Source organism: Mixophyes fleayi, chromosome 11, assembly GCF_038048845.1.
Source record: "Mixophyes fleayi isolate aMixFle1 chromosome 11, aMixFle1.hap1, whole genome shotgun sequence".
NCBI lineage: Eukaryota > Metazoa > Chordata > Amphibia > Anura > Limnodynastidae > Mixophyes > Mixophyes fleayi.
In genome coordinates, this window is record NC_134412.1 from 42,622,680 (window position 1) to 42,637,967 (window position 15,288).

Here is a 15,288-nt window from a genome sequence, read left to right on the forward strand (position 1 = left end):
GTATGTTCAGCTGGCTTCCATCAATAACAGACAGGGTGGCATAGGTCCATCCTGTCACACATACACACTATGTGCAGTTGGGGGATCCTGCTACCAGGATCTATCTCTGTTTGTGCCTTCCTGCTAACTTCTATCTACCTTCTTACATGGTGACACTATATGTAGTCTTCTCGCTTGCACAATAATGAGTGGACAGGCCACTGCCTACCACAAGATAAGCACTATAGTCTTTACTCCTGTGAGTATTCTATTTGATTGGCTACAGGTTCTGTCCTCACTCACTTTGAAACTGAAAAAAAAAAAAAAAAGAGGTGCGAAGAAAATCCTATCAGAAAAATAGATGAAATAAGTATCTAAATAACTATCTAAACTTATGCATGCATTTCTTTAACCTTTCAATTAATTAGAGACGACAGAATATATCACCAAAAACAGTAAAAGTGTACAAACCGTTACAAAACAGTTACCTACTCACAACATTTGTCTGTTTAACAAATACCACAAAATTTCATTTTCATGTATTTTTTATCCTTTTTCACAGTATTATACAGCATAGCAACAGATTAAGAAAGATAAATCTATGACTGGATGGACAGCCTATGCCACCCTGTCTGCTATTGCTGGGAACCAGTTGGGCTTACTTTGCCACCATTCCCTTTCATTATCCCAAATGCGCCCTCTTGCTGCAGTAGGAGGGGCTTACACGTGCTGCCACCACTGGACTCTTTACTGGCATCAAGAATCGTGTTTCTTCGGGGTGACTGACGCTGTTAGCGTACCCTGTGTATCTGGGCTGGTACCCCTGACTTTGTCCTATAGATCAGGGTTGCTGTAGATGGATCCCAGTGATCAGGTCAGATGAAAGAAGAACAGCTTTTAATAATACACAACAGAGCCTTTTTTCTACACATTTGGAGAATTGTCTTAGCAGGAGGTAAACCACCATCCTGTCCCTTTAACCAATCTGGGCTGATTCATGCAGCCTGCACGTGAATCAGCACAGAGAGTTTAACACCTTTAACATTGCTGCTAGTGGCAGGGGGGAGTATACTTCCCCCCTGTCCACGAGCTGCCAGGGAGTGGGGGGGCTCAGCCCATTCTCCTCCCCTGGTGCCTCTCTGTCTGGGGCGAGAGATTTATCTTTTAAATCTCCTGCCCAAACTGACTTCCAGGGACACTGCTTCGGGGTCTGGCTCTGCTCCCTGGCCGAAAATAGTACCCTGGGGGCAGCAGTCCATGCCCTGTTACTAGTTGAAGCTATTGGAGCTCCAACTAGGGACTTGGCTCCCTGGAACCCCCAGGAGGCGCTGCACCTCCTGGAACCATTTAATTCCAGGAGGCTGGTTGATAACTCTCTCAGGCAGCCACTGAAGCTGGCGTTCGGCGGATGAAGGTGATCCAGGGCTGCCTCAGCACAGGGCAAGTACTTATTATTATACACATATACATAATCACTTCATTACATTTAAATTACACAGTTATACATTTAATACATATAGTTAACCCCTGAGCGCTGAGCGCCGGTTCTTTACCGGCGCTGCAGCGCCTACACACACTTCCCCGTTTTTAAAATTTAATGTACATTTATACAATTCCCGGCGCCTACCGCCGGGGTTTAACCCATAACATGCTGCAGCGCTGGGTGCTACCAAGCCAGCTCTGCAACGCCACATCTCAAGCATTTTATTTACATTTTAATACATATACAATACACGCGGCGCCTACCACCAGTGATTTAACGCCTCCGGCGCCGGGTGTTCACCCTCCCAACGCCGGAGTCCATTTCAAGATGTCTTCCGCACAAGTACTAGGGGACCCGGCCACAGATAACCATAACAGAGTGAGAAAAACAGGTGAAGGGAAAAGACTACAACCATCAAACATTAGATGAGCACCACCTACTATTTGGTATGCAAAAAGATAATATCCAATTTACTTCGAGAAGGGCCAAGAAAGATGGTATTGATGGCAACTGTCTAATTGTTTTCAGATAGGTAGAACACTTATACTCTTAGATTTTTTTTAAGTGTCAACCATAGGGCCCAAGTAACATAAACCTACCTTTTTTTTGTTACTATGAGTGAGCTTTTCAAACATCACTCTACCCAAATCCACACCTGCAAAGTGACGCCCAATTACCCTTGAATCAATACATTTCTCATTTTCATTAAGACAACTACTCTCTCCTATTACTTCCCTATCCTGACCTGATCAAACTAACTCTTATTACAACACTCACTTCAGCATTAGATAATGCAGCTCTAGCCCCCACATACATTAAGATTGGACCTTACAAGCTGACTTTGCAAAAGATGCATATCATTCATTTACAACAATCAACTATCAGCGATACATGTGAGCCTCTTAAGAAATAAAGCACAAGAGACTGTGAGCAACAGAACCACTCTGCAATACCGGCACTCGTGTGCTTGTAGTTGGCTATTCCACAGAAATGCAACACCATTCATACTTCAGAACCCAATCAAACGGTTTTCATTCAGGTGCCAATACAACTATGACATACACTCGGGATCATCGACCAAGCAGTTGACACCTGCTGGAAGGCCTGCCTGGAGCTTCTCTCATTGCAGCTCCGTGTATAGAGCCAGTGCAGTCACAGATCTATTTGTATAGTGTCACTCCAACATAGAAACAGAGATCCTCATACACTATTAATCCCTGGTTTGTGGATTATTCATTCATCTATATATTACATTAGGAGGCAGCACGTGGTTTGGAGTTATTAATCATTACTTACTTATGTGGATGAACTACAATCTATTTAACCACAATCTATACTTAAAGCGATATCCTCTGCGGTATCAAGTACTTTTACGGGGATGCTGGCTCTGCATATACAATTTCATGATCAAAGAGTTTAGGACATCTATATTTGATCGTAGCAGCGGGTTGAGTGTAAGAGATTGTATATACAGTCATGACCAACAGTTTTGAGAATGACACAAATATTTTTCACAAAGTTTGCTTCTCAGTTTTTATGATAGCAATTTGCATATACTCCAGAATGTCATGGAGTTATCAGATGAACTGCAATTAATTTCAAAGTCCCTCTTTGCCATGACAATGAACTTTATCCCAAAAACAACATTTCCACTACATTTCAACCCCGTCATAAAAGGAACAGCAGACATCAGGTCCGCGATTCTCTGATTAACACAGGTGAGAGTGTTGACGAAGACAAGGCTGGAGATCCCTCTGTCATGGTGATTGAGTTAGAATAACAGACTGGAAGCTTTAAAAGGTGGGTGGTGCTTGAAATCATTGTTCTTCCTCTGTTAACCATGGTTACGTTCAAGGAAACACATTGTCACGGGCACTAGGAGTCTTGCCCAGGATTTCACCAGATGACTGGGCTTACCAGGGTAGTGAAGTTCACACAACGGTTCTCTGGTAGCAGGGTGACTAGCGGAACATATATCACAGCAGACGGAGAGAGAATGCCAATAAATAATAGGAAAGTCAGTGACTTGCAGCAATCTTTGGTCAAGGAATCAGCGACTAGCTGATGTAGTGGAAAGGCAGATTTGAACACGGAGATCAGGATGGACGTGAGTAGATGCAGGGAGGTAGCAGGGAAGTCAGTGGTCTGCGTACAGCAAGTTGTACCACTGCTTATGGTGAAGAGACTTGTCCAGGTGCAGGGAGGTAGCGGGGAAGTCAGTGGTCTGCGTATAGCAAGTTGTACCACTGCTTATGGTGAGAAGACTTGTCCAGGTGCAGGTAGGTAGCGGGGAAGTCAGTGGTCTGCGTATAGCAAGTTGTACCACTGCTTATGGTGAGAAGACTTGTCCAGGTGCAGGTAGGTAGCGGGGAAGTCAGTGGTCTGCGTATAGCAAGTTGTACCACTGCTTAATAGGTGAGGATGTGTACAAGTGTTGATGAGTGGAAGCAAACAAAGATAATAGGATGCAGACACTGAGAGCACAGAGGAACTTGATCCAAATAGGTATGCAGCGTATCCAACAAAGTCTATATAACGGTATGTGTGGCGCTGCTTGGTAGAGACTTGCTCAGCACAGATATGCAGGCCAATAATGGATAGTCAATCACAGTTATGCATATAACGACTGAGTAGTACGGTTAATTCCAAACAGGTATGCAGCGTAACAATAACAGTCTATAGCAGGTATGGATACCGCTGCTGAGCGTGGAAACTTGTCCTAGCGGATATGCAGAGTAAACGGAGAAAGTCAATAACAGATAGGCATACCGCTATTCAGTAGAACAGTCTGTCCACAGGGAGATGCAGGAACTGCAGAGACGCTGGACGGCAGAGACGAGTGTAGGAACCACATGTGAGTAGATCCGGTAATCAGAGTCCAGCTGAGGACACAGGCAGGAAACAGAAGACTGTAGCAGGTACGGAAACCAGCGATGAGTAGCACAGGGAATCCACAGGAACTGAAGACACTAGTAGTACACAGGCGATAGTAGCGGGTATGGAAACCAGCGATGAGTAGATCAGGAATCAGCAGGAAACTGAAGACACTAGTAGAACACAGGGGACACCTTCAGAGACTCACAGGGAATGAGACTCCAAGATCAGGCAATGAGGTAATGCACACAGGTGCCTTAAATAGGGAGTTGCCTGATCAACCAATTTGGATTAAAAGCAACAGTCACAAGAGTTCTTGGGAGCTGCACATGCGCAGTCCATTAGGATGGCGGACGGCCGCGGTTTAGGACAGGTGCCGGCAGGAAGGCTAGGGAGCCACGCACCAGCGTAGAGGCACTCACGGTCTGGTGAGTGACACACATATAGTCATCATTGCTTTGCACAAAAAGGGCTTCACAGGCAAGGATATTGCTGCTAGTAAGATTGCACCTAAATCAACCATTTATCAGATCATCAAGAGCTTCAAGGAGAGAGGTTCAATAGTTGTGAAGAAGCTTCAGGGCGCCCAAGAACGTCCAGGAAGCCCCAGGACCGTCTCCTAAAATTGATTCCGCTGCAGGATCGGGGCACCACCAGTGCATAGCTTGCTCAGGATTGCAGCAGGCAGGTGTGAGGATGGCCTGGTGTAAAGGAGGCCGGCAAAGAAGCCACTTTTCTCTAGGAAAAACATCAGGGACAGACGGATGTTCTGCAAAAGGGTCAGGGATTGGACTGCTGAGGACTGGGATAAAGTCATTTTCTCTGATGAATCCCCTTTAATATTGTTTGGGGCATCTAGGAAAACGCTTGTCCGGAGAAGGAAAAGTGAGCACTACCATCAGTCCCATGCCTTGCCAACAGTAAATCATCTTGAGACCCATTCATGTGTGGGGTTGCTTCTCAGCCAAGGAAGTGGGCTCACTCACAATTTTGCCTAAGAACACAGCCATGAATAAAGAATGGTACCAAATCATCCACCAAGACCTACTTCTCCCAAGCATCCAAGAATAGTTTGGTGACAAACTATGCCTTTTCTAGTATGATGGAGCACCTTTCCATAAGGCAAAAGTGATAATCAAGTGGCTCAGGGATCAAAACATCAAAATTTTGGGTCCATGGTCAGGAAACTCCCCAGACCTTAATCCCATTGAGAACTTGTGATCAGTCCTCAAGAGGCGGGTGGACAAACAAAAACCCACAAATTCTGACAAACTCCCAGCATTGATTAGGCAAGAATGAGCATCCATCAGTCAGTATGTGGCCCAGAATTTGATTGACAGCATGCCAGGGCGACTTGCAGAGGTCTTCAAAAAGAAGAGTTAACACTGAAAATATTGACTCTTTGCATAAACTTAATGTAATTGTCAATAAAACACACTTATGAAATGCTTGTAATTTTACTTCAGTATGCCATAGCGTCTGACAAAAAGATATAAAAACACTGAAGCAGCAAACTTTGTGAAAACCAACACTTGTTTCATTCTGTGGCCATGGCTGTACATCTAATCATATTGTTGAGTTGATTTCTGACAATTAGCTGCTCTATTTTTCAGCTGAACATAAGGTCTACTTCTACCCATTTGTACATGTTTTTATTTATGGATTATATAATATTATATGTGTGTTTATTTTTATTTTATATTTAATAAATGATTTAGGCATTTTACTTGGTGATCTGTGAGATATCTACACACTATTAGTATAATAATTATACTGATATTGCTCACTCAGGTGTTTAGCGCTGTAATAAGTTATACTACCTGGTGACATTTATCAGGGAGGTTTGCAGCCTCCCATTTTTACAGCTGCTTGACCTGTGTTTGCCATATTGACTAGTATTGCTAATTTGGGCGTCATTATCAAAGATTGTGTGTGTTTTTTCCACACATACAGACTCCAACGAACCACATTTCAACCATGTCACACCAGTAAAAGTGCTCCTGCACTGCTTATTGCTACTGGAGGAGATTTCACTACTATGTTGACTTCCTGCAGTATAAAATAATCTTTTAATCTTACAACCCTGCCTGTACACTTGCCAAGCAAACATACTTTAGTTCTTGTGACCGGATGGACTTAGTTTGCCATCCGTTCTGTTGGGGAGCAGAAGGATGAAGGGATGTTATTCCTGCACAGTCTATCTGTGTTTCTTTCTCACTGTACGTAACCGACTGTTACTGACCACTCCTACTGGTGGCCCCAGACACTTGCCAACTTGTGAATGTCAACTGCCCGATAGTTGCAGGAGAATTCAGCTGCCACCACCAGGCTTAATTAACGGCACCTAGATCCGCTTACTTCTGGGTTGCTGGTATAGCTGCTGCAGCAGCTCTTTGCTGTGGACTGACTCGTACCTTCTATCCACTTACTATGGATCTAGGTAGCAGGGACAGCATTGACACAGAGATGCTGGGTTCAACAAAAGACAGCCGGGGAACAGATTAGAGCGTAAACTCTTATCTGTCGGTCACATGATACAACTGGTAATAGGGATCAGGCAGAATCTTCAAGCAGTGATGATTTATTGCTCAGGAGTCCTGACAAGGACCTTTACACACTAGTTGGAGGTAGTAGTGATCATCCAGAAGTACAGATGGAATACCATATACATGGTCAAGCACCACTTTTTTTCTTATACAGTTTCTGACACACGTTGGCAGGAGGTAACCCAGCCCTCTGATACTGGCTGACATCACAAAGTCTGAGATATTACATTTAATGTCTACCATCAGGATGCAATATATTCTCTAATCTTGGATTTAATGCAATTAACTTAACAACATTCACATCAATCTGTGATTTCCTAAATTACTTTCTGGTTGCATTACTCATATAATTCATCTATCTTTTTAACAAGACAAGATAAAAAGGTAATGACCCCGTGCTGTATATTCAGGAAAGTTTTGGTCACACACAATTGAAAAGGCCTAATTAGCATGAGATTAACTTATTCGTTTCTTACAAAACTACATTTCCTCCAACATATGCCTACTGCATTAGAAATCAATACATTTCTAATACAAAAAGAGCCTTCTTTTCTTGTACGATTAGTTTGATAAGATTATTAGAACAATCATGTAATATATTATCCTACTTAGTAATAAATTCCTGATTATCTAATCCAAAAGTTGGAGATTTGTTTATCCTAAGTCCTCTAGAGATTCTATCCACTTTGAGGTACGACTCCAGACTTTTCACATCCCACCAAATTTTTTTATTATTATTATTATACCCCATGATATATTTGCTAAAGCTATTTTATTCATATTGAGCATTTGGTTCTATCATGTAAATGCAATTTTAATATGGGGCTATTAAAATCAATTTTTTTGGAACATACCACACTATATGTGCTTTCTTCATCCTGCCTATGAGTCTAGGACAGATCGAGAATACAGATAAGCTTCTAAAACTTTTCTTTCTGGTACGCATATTTGCATTGGAGTGCTTTGGTGGAGGGTTCCACATATTTAAAGTTGATTGCACTATTGTGTGATTTTTTTCTGTTTATCCCTATTTTCATGAGAGGACTTTGATATCCAGAAGGATCATCTAACCAACATAACCAGTTGTTGAAGTGTCTGCTTTATTCTTTTTTCCGCTATGCATATATTGTGAACTATCTTCAATATATCTAAGGTGCCTACTTCATTCAATGTCACTACTTACTACGACTTCTCAGTTACAAATTTTCCAGTGTAAAGTCACTGTGGCCAGGTCCCCATCACCCCTCACATGGTCAAGGTGGCTGCCGTAGTATCTGATGGATTAATAACAGATACTGCGGCGCCTAATGGATTAAACATGCTACATGCTGGGGAAAGGAAAAATGTATTAAAGGTAAGGTCTATTAATTTAAATGTATATATTTAGTGTAAAGCTACTGCAGCCCTGGTTAGTAACTGGCATGCATCACCAAAAAGATTAAATCTCACCACCGGGAATGTATATGTATTTATTTTCATGTTGTTCATGTATCAATTTATGAGGTAGCATGATAGTTTGGAGGCAACTTAGTTCTGTAACATTTCTGAAGAAAGCCTTTCCATCTGAGAGCAACTAAAACATCTTTTTAGCCTGCATGAATAGCAAAGGGATGTTATTTTTATCCTGTGTGTCCTCCTGTGCATTAGAGAGCTAGAAAATGTATTTGAATAAAGGAATAGGAAGTAATTGGGGAGATCACAGACATATTTAAAGTTTGCCAAGTTTAAATTGCATTAAATCCAAGTTTAGAGAATATATCCTGCATTGAATGTGATCTCCCAGACTTGGTGATGCCAGGTATGGCCAGGGGGCTGTATTACCCGTAAACATGTTTGTCCAAAACTGTATGAAAAGAGCTCTATTTTGTATTTCAACTGATGTATCCCATCTGTACGTCTGGATGATTACTAGTACCTTTAACTAGTGTGTAAAGGTCCTTGTAAGGATCAGTCATCATCAACTATTTATATAGCGCAACTAATTCTGCAGCGCTGTCCAGAGAACTCCTTCCCATCAGTCCCTGCCCCATTGGAGCTTACAATCTAAATCCCCTAACATACACAGACACACAGACAGAGAGACTAAGGTCAATTTAATAGTAGGCAATTAATATACCAGTATGTTTTTGGAGTGTGGGTGGAAACCAGAAAACCCGGAGGAAACCCATGTAAACACGAGGAAACATACAAACTCCACACAGTTAAGGCCATTGTCGGGAATCTAACTCATAACCCCAAGGCTGTGAAGCAAAAGTGCTAGCCACTAAGCCACCACTGAGCAATAAACATCGCTGCTTCAAGATTCTGCCTGCTGTCTAAAAGCAAAAGCAGGTGAAGTATTTGAAGAAAAGTATAACTTCCCAACCATCAAGCATTTGGGGTTGGGTTTATTATGCTTTGGGTTGTGGGGCACAAGAAATATTGTCCAGGTGGAAGGAAGGATGGATTCAAATAGGTGTCAACATATCCTAGAATCAGAGAAGAAAATGAGCTGAAGATATTTGATAAGGTTTGATATTTCAGCAAGCAAACAATTCATAACAGACCTCAAAATCAACAAAGAAACAAGAACTTAAAAGTAAGAGTGTAATATTATTGAAAATCTGTAGGGAGATCTCAAACATGCAGTGCATGCAGGAAGGTTTAAGAATATTTTTAATCTACAAAAATGTCCTAAGGAAAATAATTGACAGACTCTTATCTGTAGACATCTTCAAATTGGTTAAGTGTCCTTACTGATCAAACCCCTCTTAACTCCACCAGGTGACATGGTCTAGAAAGTATTAAACATACTTCTACTCTTTAATAATCTATTATAGAATTCTGAAGAGGTTTATCTCATGGTGTTAGCCTAAAAGTCAATCCAACTGCAGCAACTATTCCACATAGCCTTGACTCTTTCACAATGGATTCAGCAAGATTCTTGCCTTATCCACACTCAAGGTACAACATTGAAACTGTGTGTCTTCCTAGACATCAAATTATCTTCTGAATTAGTTATTTGATTCTTCTGATCACTGACACTCAACACTAGCAGTACAAACCTCTTGGGCAAGAAGGGCTTGGGTACATCCTATTGTAATGGCTGCCATCGAGGATTGAAGAGGAAATATAGTGAATTATAGCTACTGTTAATTCCTTTTCCTGATATACCATGGCAGCCCAGTGTTCCACCAATGTTGATATGTTTACATATTTCAGTGACCACTTAGGAAGTTACTCAAAGTTGTAAGCGAAGAGGAGCAGCTTCATTATATATTGTCTCGGGCGTTTCTTTAACTGAACCTGTCGCCACATAAACGAGACAGGAACTTGCCTATTGCCATGGAGTATCTCAGGGGAAAAGTATTAACGCCAACTACAATTCTCTATTTGTATTACAGGTTTCAGTTTTATGAAGTGTTTTATTGAATTTCAACATGGGGGCATGAAATGGCTTCCATTAAAAGTATAAGATGAGACCTGGGGGTAAATGTATCATACCCTTTTTTTTTCATCTCGCGGGACATCGGCATCTTCACAGCTAAAATTTAAAGGGGCAAACTTTCCTTTACAAGCCATCGCCCCTTTAAATTTTAGCTGCGAAGACGCCGATCTCCCGCGAGATGAAAAAACCGGGGTATGATACATTTACCCCCTGGTCTCTGCCAGTTCAGAGTTGGTGCAAAATTCAAGTCTTTTGTGTAGCGGAAATGGTTGCTCAAAGTACCTCGATATTTTATTCCAATAATCTTGTGTCCTAGAACTGAAATCTTGTTTCTGCTCTGCTTCCAGTATGAACTTTATTAGGAACACATTCACTCTGCACAAGAAAAAAAATTTTTTTTCTCTTCTTAAAACAAAGTTCTCCTCAAATTTTGCACTTCTTAAAACCCCAAGGGTTGAACAGGTGAAGCAGTTCCTTAATCAAATTAAGCGTACACCAGCAATATAAACATATGTTTACAGGGACCAATCTCCAAAGGTGAGTCTATATAATAACTATATAACAAACTAGCGAATGTAAAGATCACACCATTGGCTGTCTTCCATTCTCTCACTATTTGGTATCACTAATATAAGGCTCTGTGTGACAATGGCCAGTCCAATCTATATTAGAAATGTGGTGTGTCCCATTCGCTGAAACACACATAGCTGGTTGTCTGTAAAAGAAGTGAGTACCCACCTAGTAATACAATGGATTGAATAATTTAATGTTCTTAAACCATCAGATACCTCCAATTTCATTTTTATATGCGCCTATCCACCTACATATTTTAAAGACCATTAAGCAAACAATATAAAATGAATGTCCATTGAAGGCCTTGACAGCTATCTATTTGTCAGGTACCTGGGTGGGAATATATATTTAATTTTCTGTATATTCTCCTGCAAAAAAGTTAAGAAATTAGGATAATTTTGAGGAGGTACTATTAGGGTACTTTACAATGAGCTTTGCAAGATATTTGGGTTCATTTGAGAAATGAAAGAAATAGACAAGCTGCTGAGAGTGAAGAAAATATTTGCTCTTAAGGTAACAAATTAACTTGAAGATATACAAGTGAGTGTTTTGAACATGAAAGTAATCATGCTCATAAAAGGAAGAAATGGATGGTTTCAAAACACAAGGAAGAAGAGAAAAATCAATATGGGAAAGACAAGCTGAGTAATAGATATACAAGTAAATCAACAAAATAAATATATATTAGCCAATGAGAAGTAATATTGAAAGATAAATGGTTTGTAGTTTAGAAGTCTATGAGCTTGTCACAAGCCTGTGTATGTAAAAAGAGATATAGTCAGGTATTGAGAAAGAGAGAGATGTATATAATGGAAAAAAAATAAATATTGGAGGTATGTGACAGAAATTTGTGCCAGGAAGGGTCTACTATTTGCAGACTGACCCGTGTGAGCTGGCATTGCACTTGCTCCCTTAGAGCTTCGGGGCAATTATGGAGTTGCCTCTGCAGGTCATGGTGAGAAATCTGAACACTCTGCATTTCCATCCTCTGCTGCTCCAGCTTCTCCCGCACCTTAATCCCGTGGGGTTATCCAAAAGACAAAATGGGGAACAGGACACTGCACTTCAACCTCAGCCATGCACAGCCAGAAAAGGCTGAATATAGAGGAAGCAGAAAAGGTTGAAAACGAAATAGGAGAGAACGAAAGGATAAGATATCAAGAATAAGAATATAGACAGAAATCAAGAGAAAAGGAATAAAACTTGGAATAGTAGATCAGAGGACAAACTGTGTTGTGTGACTGAGCATTTAGTAATGCCAACTTCACTGCCAGAGGGAACTGCAACAGATTTCTGTGTATTTTATTAGAAATACTCAAGAATGTGAAAAATATACTGCGTCACCATCTACAGCATTATTAAATGATCACTAAAAATAGGCTGCACAAAACAATTTTTAACAGTAGCAAATGTAAAATATTATACATAGATTATCATACACATCAACGTTATTGAACAGTGAAATAATTATCGATTTACAAATATTTTGCATGAATACATAGAGTAGCAGTTCCAAACCAAGGCTTCAGAAAAAAAAAAGTGTCACAGAGCTAGACTGGATGTGCCACAATATTATAGGGGAGATATGAAATTAAAAAGAAAAAAGAAAAAAAAAAAAAAACACTAAATTGGGAAAAAGATAATATTTCAATATGATAGAGTGTATGGGGCAGATTAAATACTGCACAAGGTGACACTATGCATCTCCGGAACAGTCCATGGAGGCACACTGCGTCAGTTTTTACTAAAATCTCTGCTCAGTTTCCCTCGGAAGACATTGAAGAGAAAATGAGCGGAGATTCCTGTATCGTATTAGCCAGCAAGGTGCACAGTCGGACATTGAAGTGGTCTGGCATCAGCTTGTGGCTAATTGAATCTGCCCTAATATGTGAAATATATTTTATAGACAAAGAATTCAGACAAGTTTCTAATATTTTTTCATAAAAACAGCAGTATTTTTTCAATTATTTTATATAAACTGAAAAAGGTTGGGAACCACTAAAAAAGCTTAATTTTTATATTAGGTGTATTTTACTTACCTACTGCAACTACAGCATGCAAAGTGAGAGTGGAAGGGATGTTAGTATAGTTAGAATTTTGGGTTAATCACAGGACAAAATCTTGAATTGGAAACATATAACCTTGACTTGTCATAAGAGCTGCATACTACTACAACCAACTTTAGTTAAACTGTATGTAATCTACAATGAAAGAACTAGAGCAGAGATAGATGTGCAGGAAAACACAGTAACATATACAACCTGCTTTCATTTTTCATATGATTTTAGAAAATAGATAATATACAGTTATGTCTTTACCATGGATTATAGAACGTTTGGTTAACAGTTAACCATGCTAGCTTGTATAAATATTTTCCAGTCTGAACATATTTGATTATACTGCATGAAATACAGGTGTAAACCACCCTGACAGGAACCATTACCAAAGTAATGCTGCTTAATTTATAACTATATGTCTGAAAACCCTTATTTAACAATATTCCACTTACAAGATTGCAAACAACAAAAAAAATGGGCTGGGTTTAGAAGTTTTCGGGCACAGAGCAGAAGGGAAGCTGGGGCGCCAAATATTCAAATTACTGAACCAAATGTGTTATTATTAGGTCATGTGCATCACTAAACCCCCCTACACTGAAATTATAGAACTGAAGCAGTGGGTCCCGGGCACAGGGCTAAGAATTACTTAGGGGTATATTTATTAAACTGCAGGTTTGAAAAAGTGGAGATGTTGCCTATAAAAACCAATCAGATTCTAGCGATCATTTTGTAGAATGTACTAAATAAATGGCAACTAGAATCAGATTGGTTGCTATAGGCAACATCTCCACTTTTTTAAACCCGCAGTTTAGTAAATATACCCCCTAGTGTTTGAAGTTTGTCTATAGGAAAAAAAAAAATTAATAGCTTCATAGAAAATGGAATTTATACTACACTTAAAATCTTCTCATTTATTTCCACTTTTTAAATAACCCATTGGGATTTCTACCAATGCATGAAAAATTGAGTGAGGACCATTCAGATGAAAAGCTGTACATGATATATCATTTATAATGGCAGAGGTGTGACAGGGAGGCAGGCTCATAACATATGTTGTTAAAAGAAGTGTTGTTTACAGGCCTCTCTGGCAATGATAAGATACAAATAAGACTTTACATATTCAAGTTAAATTCTTTATCAGAATTTCAGATATTTTTATTTCAGTCAATAACTACTACTTTTTCCATTCAAAGGTTGGAAAGGAGAACAATCAAGAGCTGGAAAAAAAATAAGAATGTAGAGGGAGAGAACAATGAGGATGAATAAGCCCTGTAATCTTACAGGATATTTGGTACCTTTTCTTTTTCCTTCTGCATGTTACTTTCCAGGGCACTTAGACTGTCCTGTAGCTGCTGAATCATCCTCTGTTCCTGCTGCAGCTGGGAGAGCTCAGACTCTTTTTCTCCCTGCAGTAGGGCACGCTCCATCTCTGCCTGCATAGAGAAAGGAACAACAAGGAACATTTGGATTAGTATTTCCACTGTCTAAATAGAAATTACTGACTTTCTCTTTGCTATTTACAAGCTGTATCTTAATTTCTTTCCATATCTTCCTACCACTTAAGATCTGCATAGAAAGATGAAGCAACGTTTTGAGAAATTAAACTGCAAAATTATTTACACAAGACAGATTTCTTTGAGCTTGAAAGAACATGCAAGAAATTAATCCTTCCCAGCCTGGATGTTCTCTAACCTCTCGTGCGCACTCTTGAAGTTGTCTCTCAAGTTCTGTCACTCTGTTCTTCAGCTGATCCACACGGCTTAAAGTCAGTCTGCGCTGTTCCTCCAAAGTGAGCAACTCACCAGTTGCATCACCAGGTAACACAGCATCTTCCTGCTTAAAAAACAAAATAAGCGGACTGGGTATCATTAAAACAGCTTTCATATGGTACTCCAACTTAATTTTCCTGCATTTTCATTTGTCAAAGAAATCCAGATGAATATATCCATACCAGTGGCTAATGTTTTTGCTGTGATTTTACCAAAGGCCCCTTTGTACCTCTCACACACAAATGTTATATTCTTAGATTTGAATTATTTCATTCTTTAGAGTGTAATTACATAGTAAAAGAACAAGTAGAACAATTGAAATTTGAAAAAATCTTGAGTATATTTGCACCGCTCAGATAAATTTATTATGTACTTATACTCTAAGGGAGGAATTCAATTCCCCTCGAAGTGCCGCCGTGTTAAAACTATTACCGTTATTACGGTAGTTTTAATCCGGCTTTCTGCTCGCAGCTCAGGGAGCTGTGAGTAAAAAGCCGGCGTTGAAACCACCGTAATAACAGTAATACAGCATATTATTATCGTAATAATATTACTGAAGTATTGCTGGGCAGAACTGCCA

At 39.9% G+C, this 15,288-nt stretch overlaps 1 protein-coding gene across 13 annotated transcripts in view; it reads right to left on the reverse strand.

The window, feature by feature from the left end:
- The window catches only part of PHLDB1 (pleckstrin homology like domain family B member 1), a 240,117-nt gene that overhangs the window by 94,172 nt on the left and 130,657 nt on the right, over positions 1 to 15,288 (reverse strand). For 9 of the 13 annotated variants that reach the window (XM_075191275.1, XM_075191277.1, XM_075191278.1 and 6 more), the window contains 3 exons: positions 14,632 to 14,775; positions 14,235 to 14,372; positions 11,766 to 11,894 (listed from right to left, as the gene is read on the reverse strand). In XM_075191275.1, coding sequence (XP_075047376.1) covers positions 11,766 to 11,894; positions 14,235 to 14,372; positions 14,632 to 14,775 — 411 coding nt within the window. The remainder of the gene's footprint in view (positions 1 to 11,765; positions 11,895 to 14,234; positions 14,373 to 14,631; positions 14,776 to 15,288) is intronic. The other 4 variants (XM_075191282.1, XM_075191271.1, XM_075191274.1 and 1 more) reach the window with 2 other exon arrangements.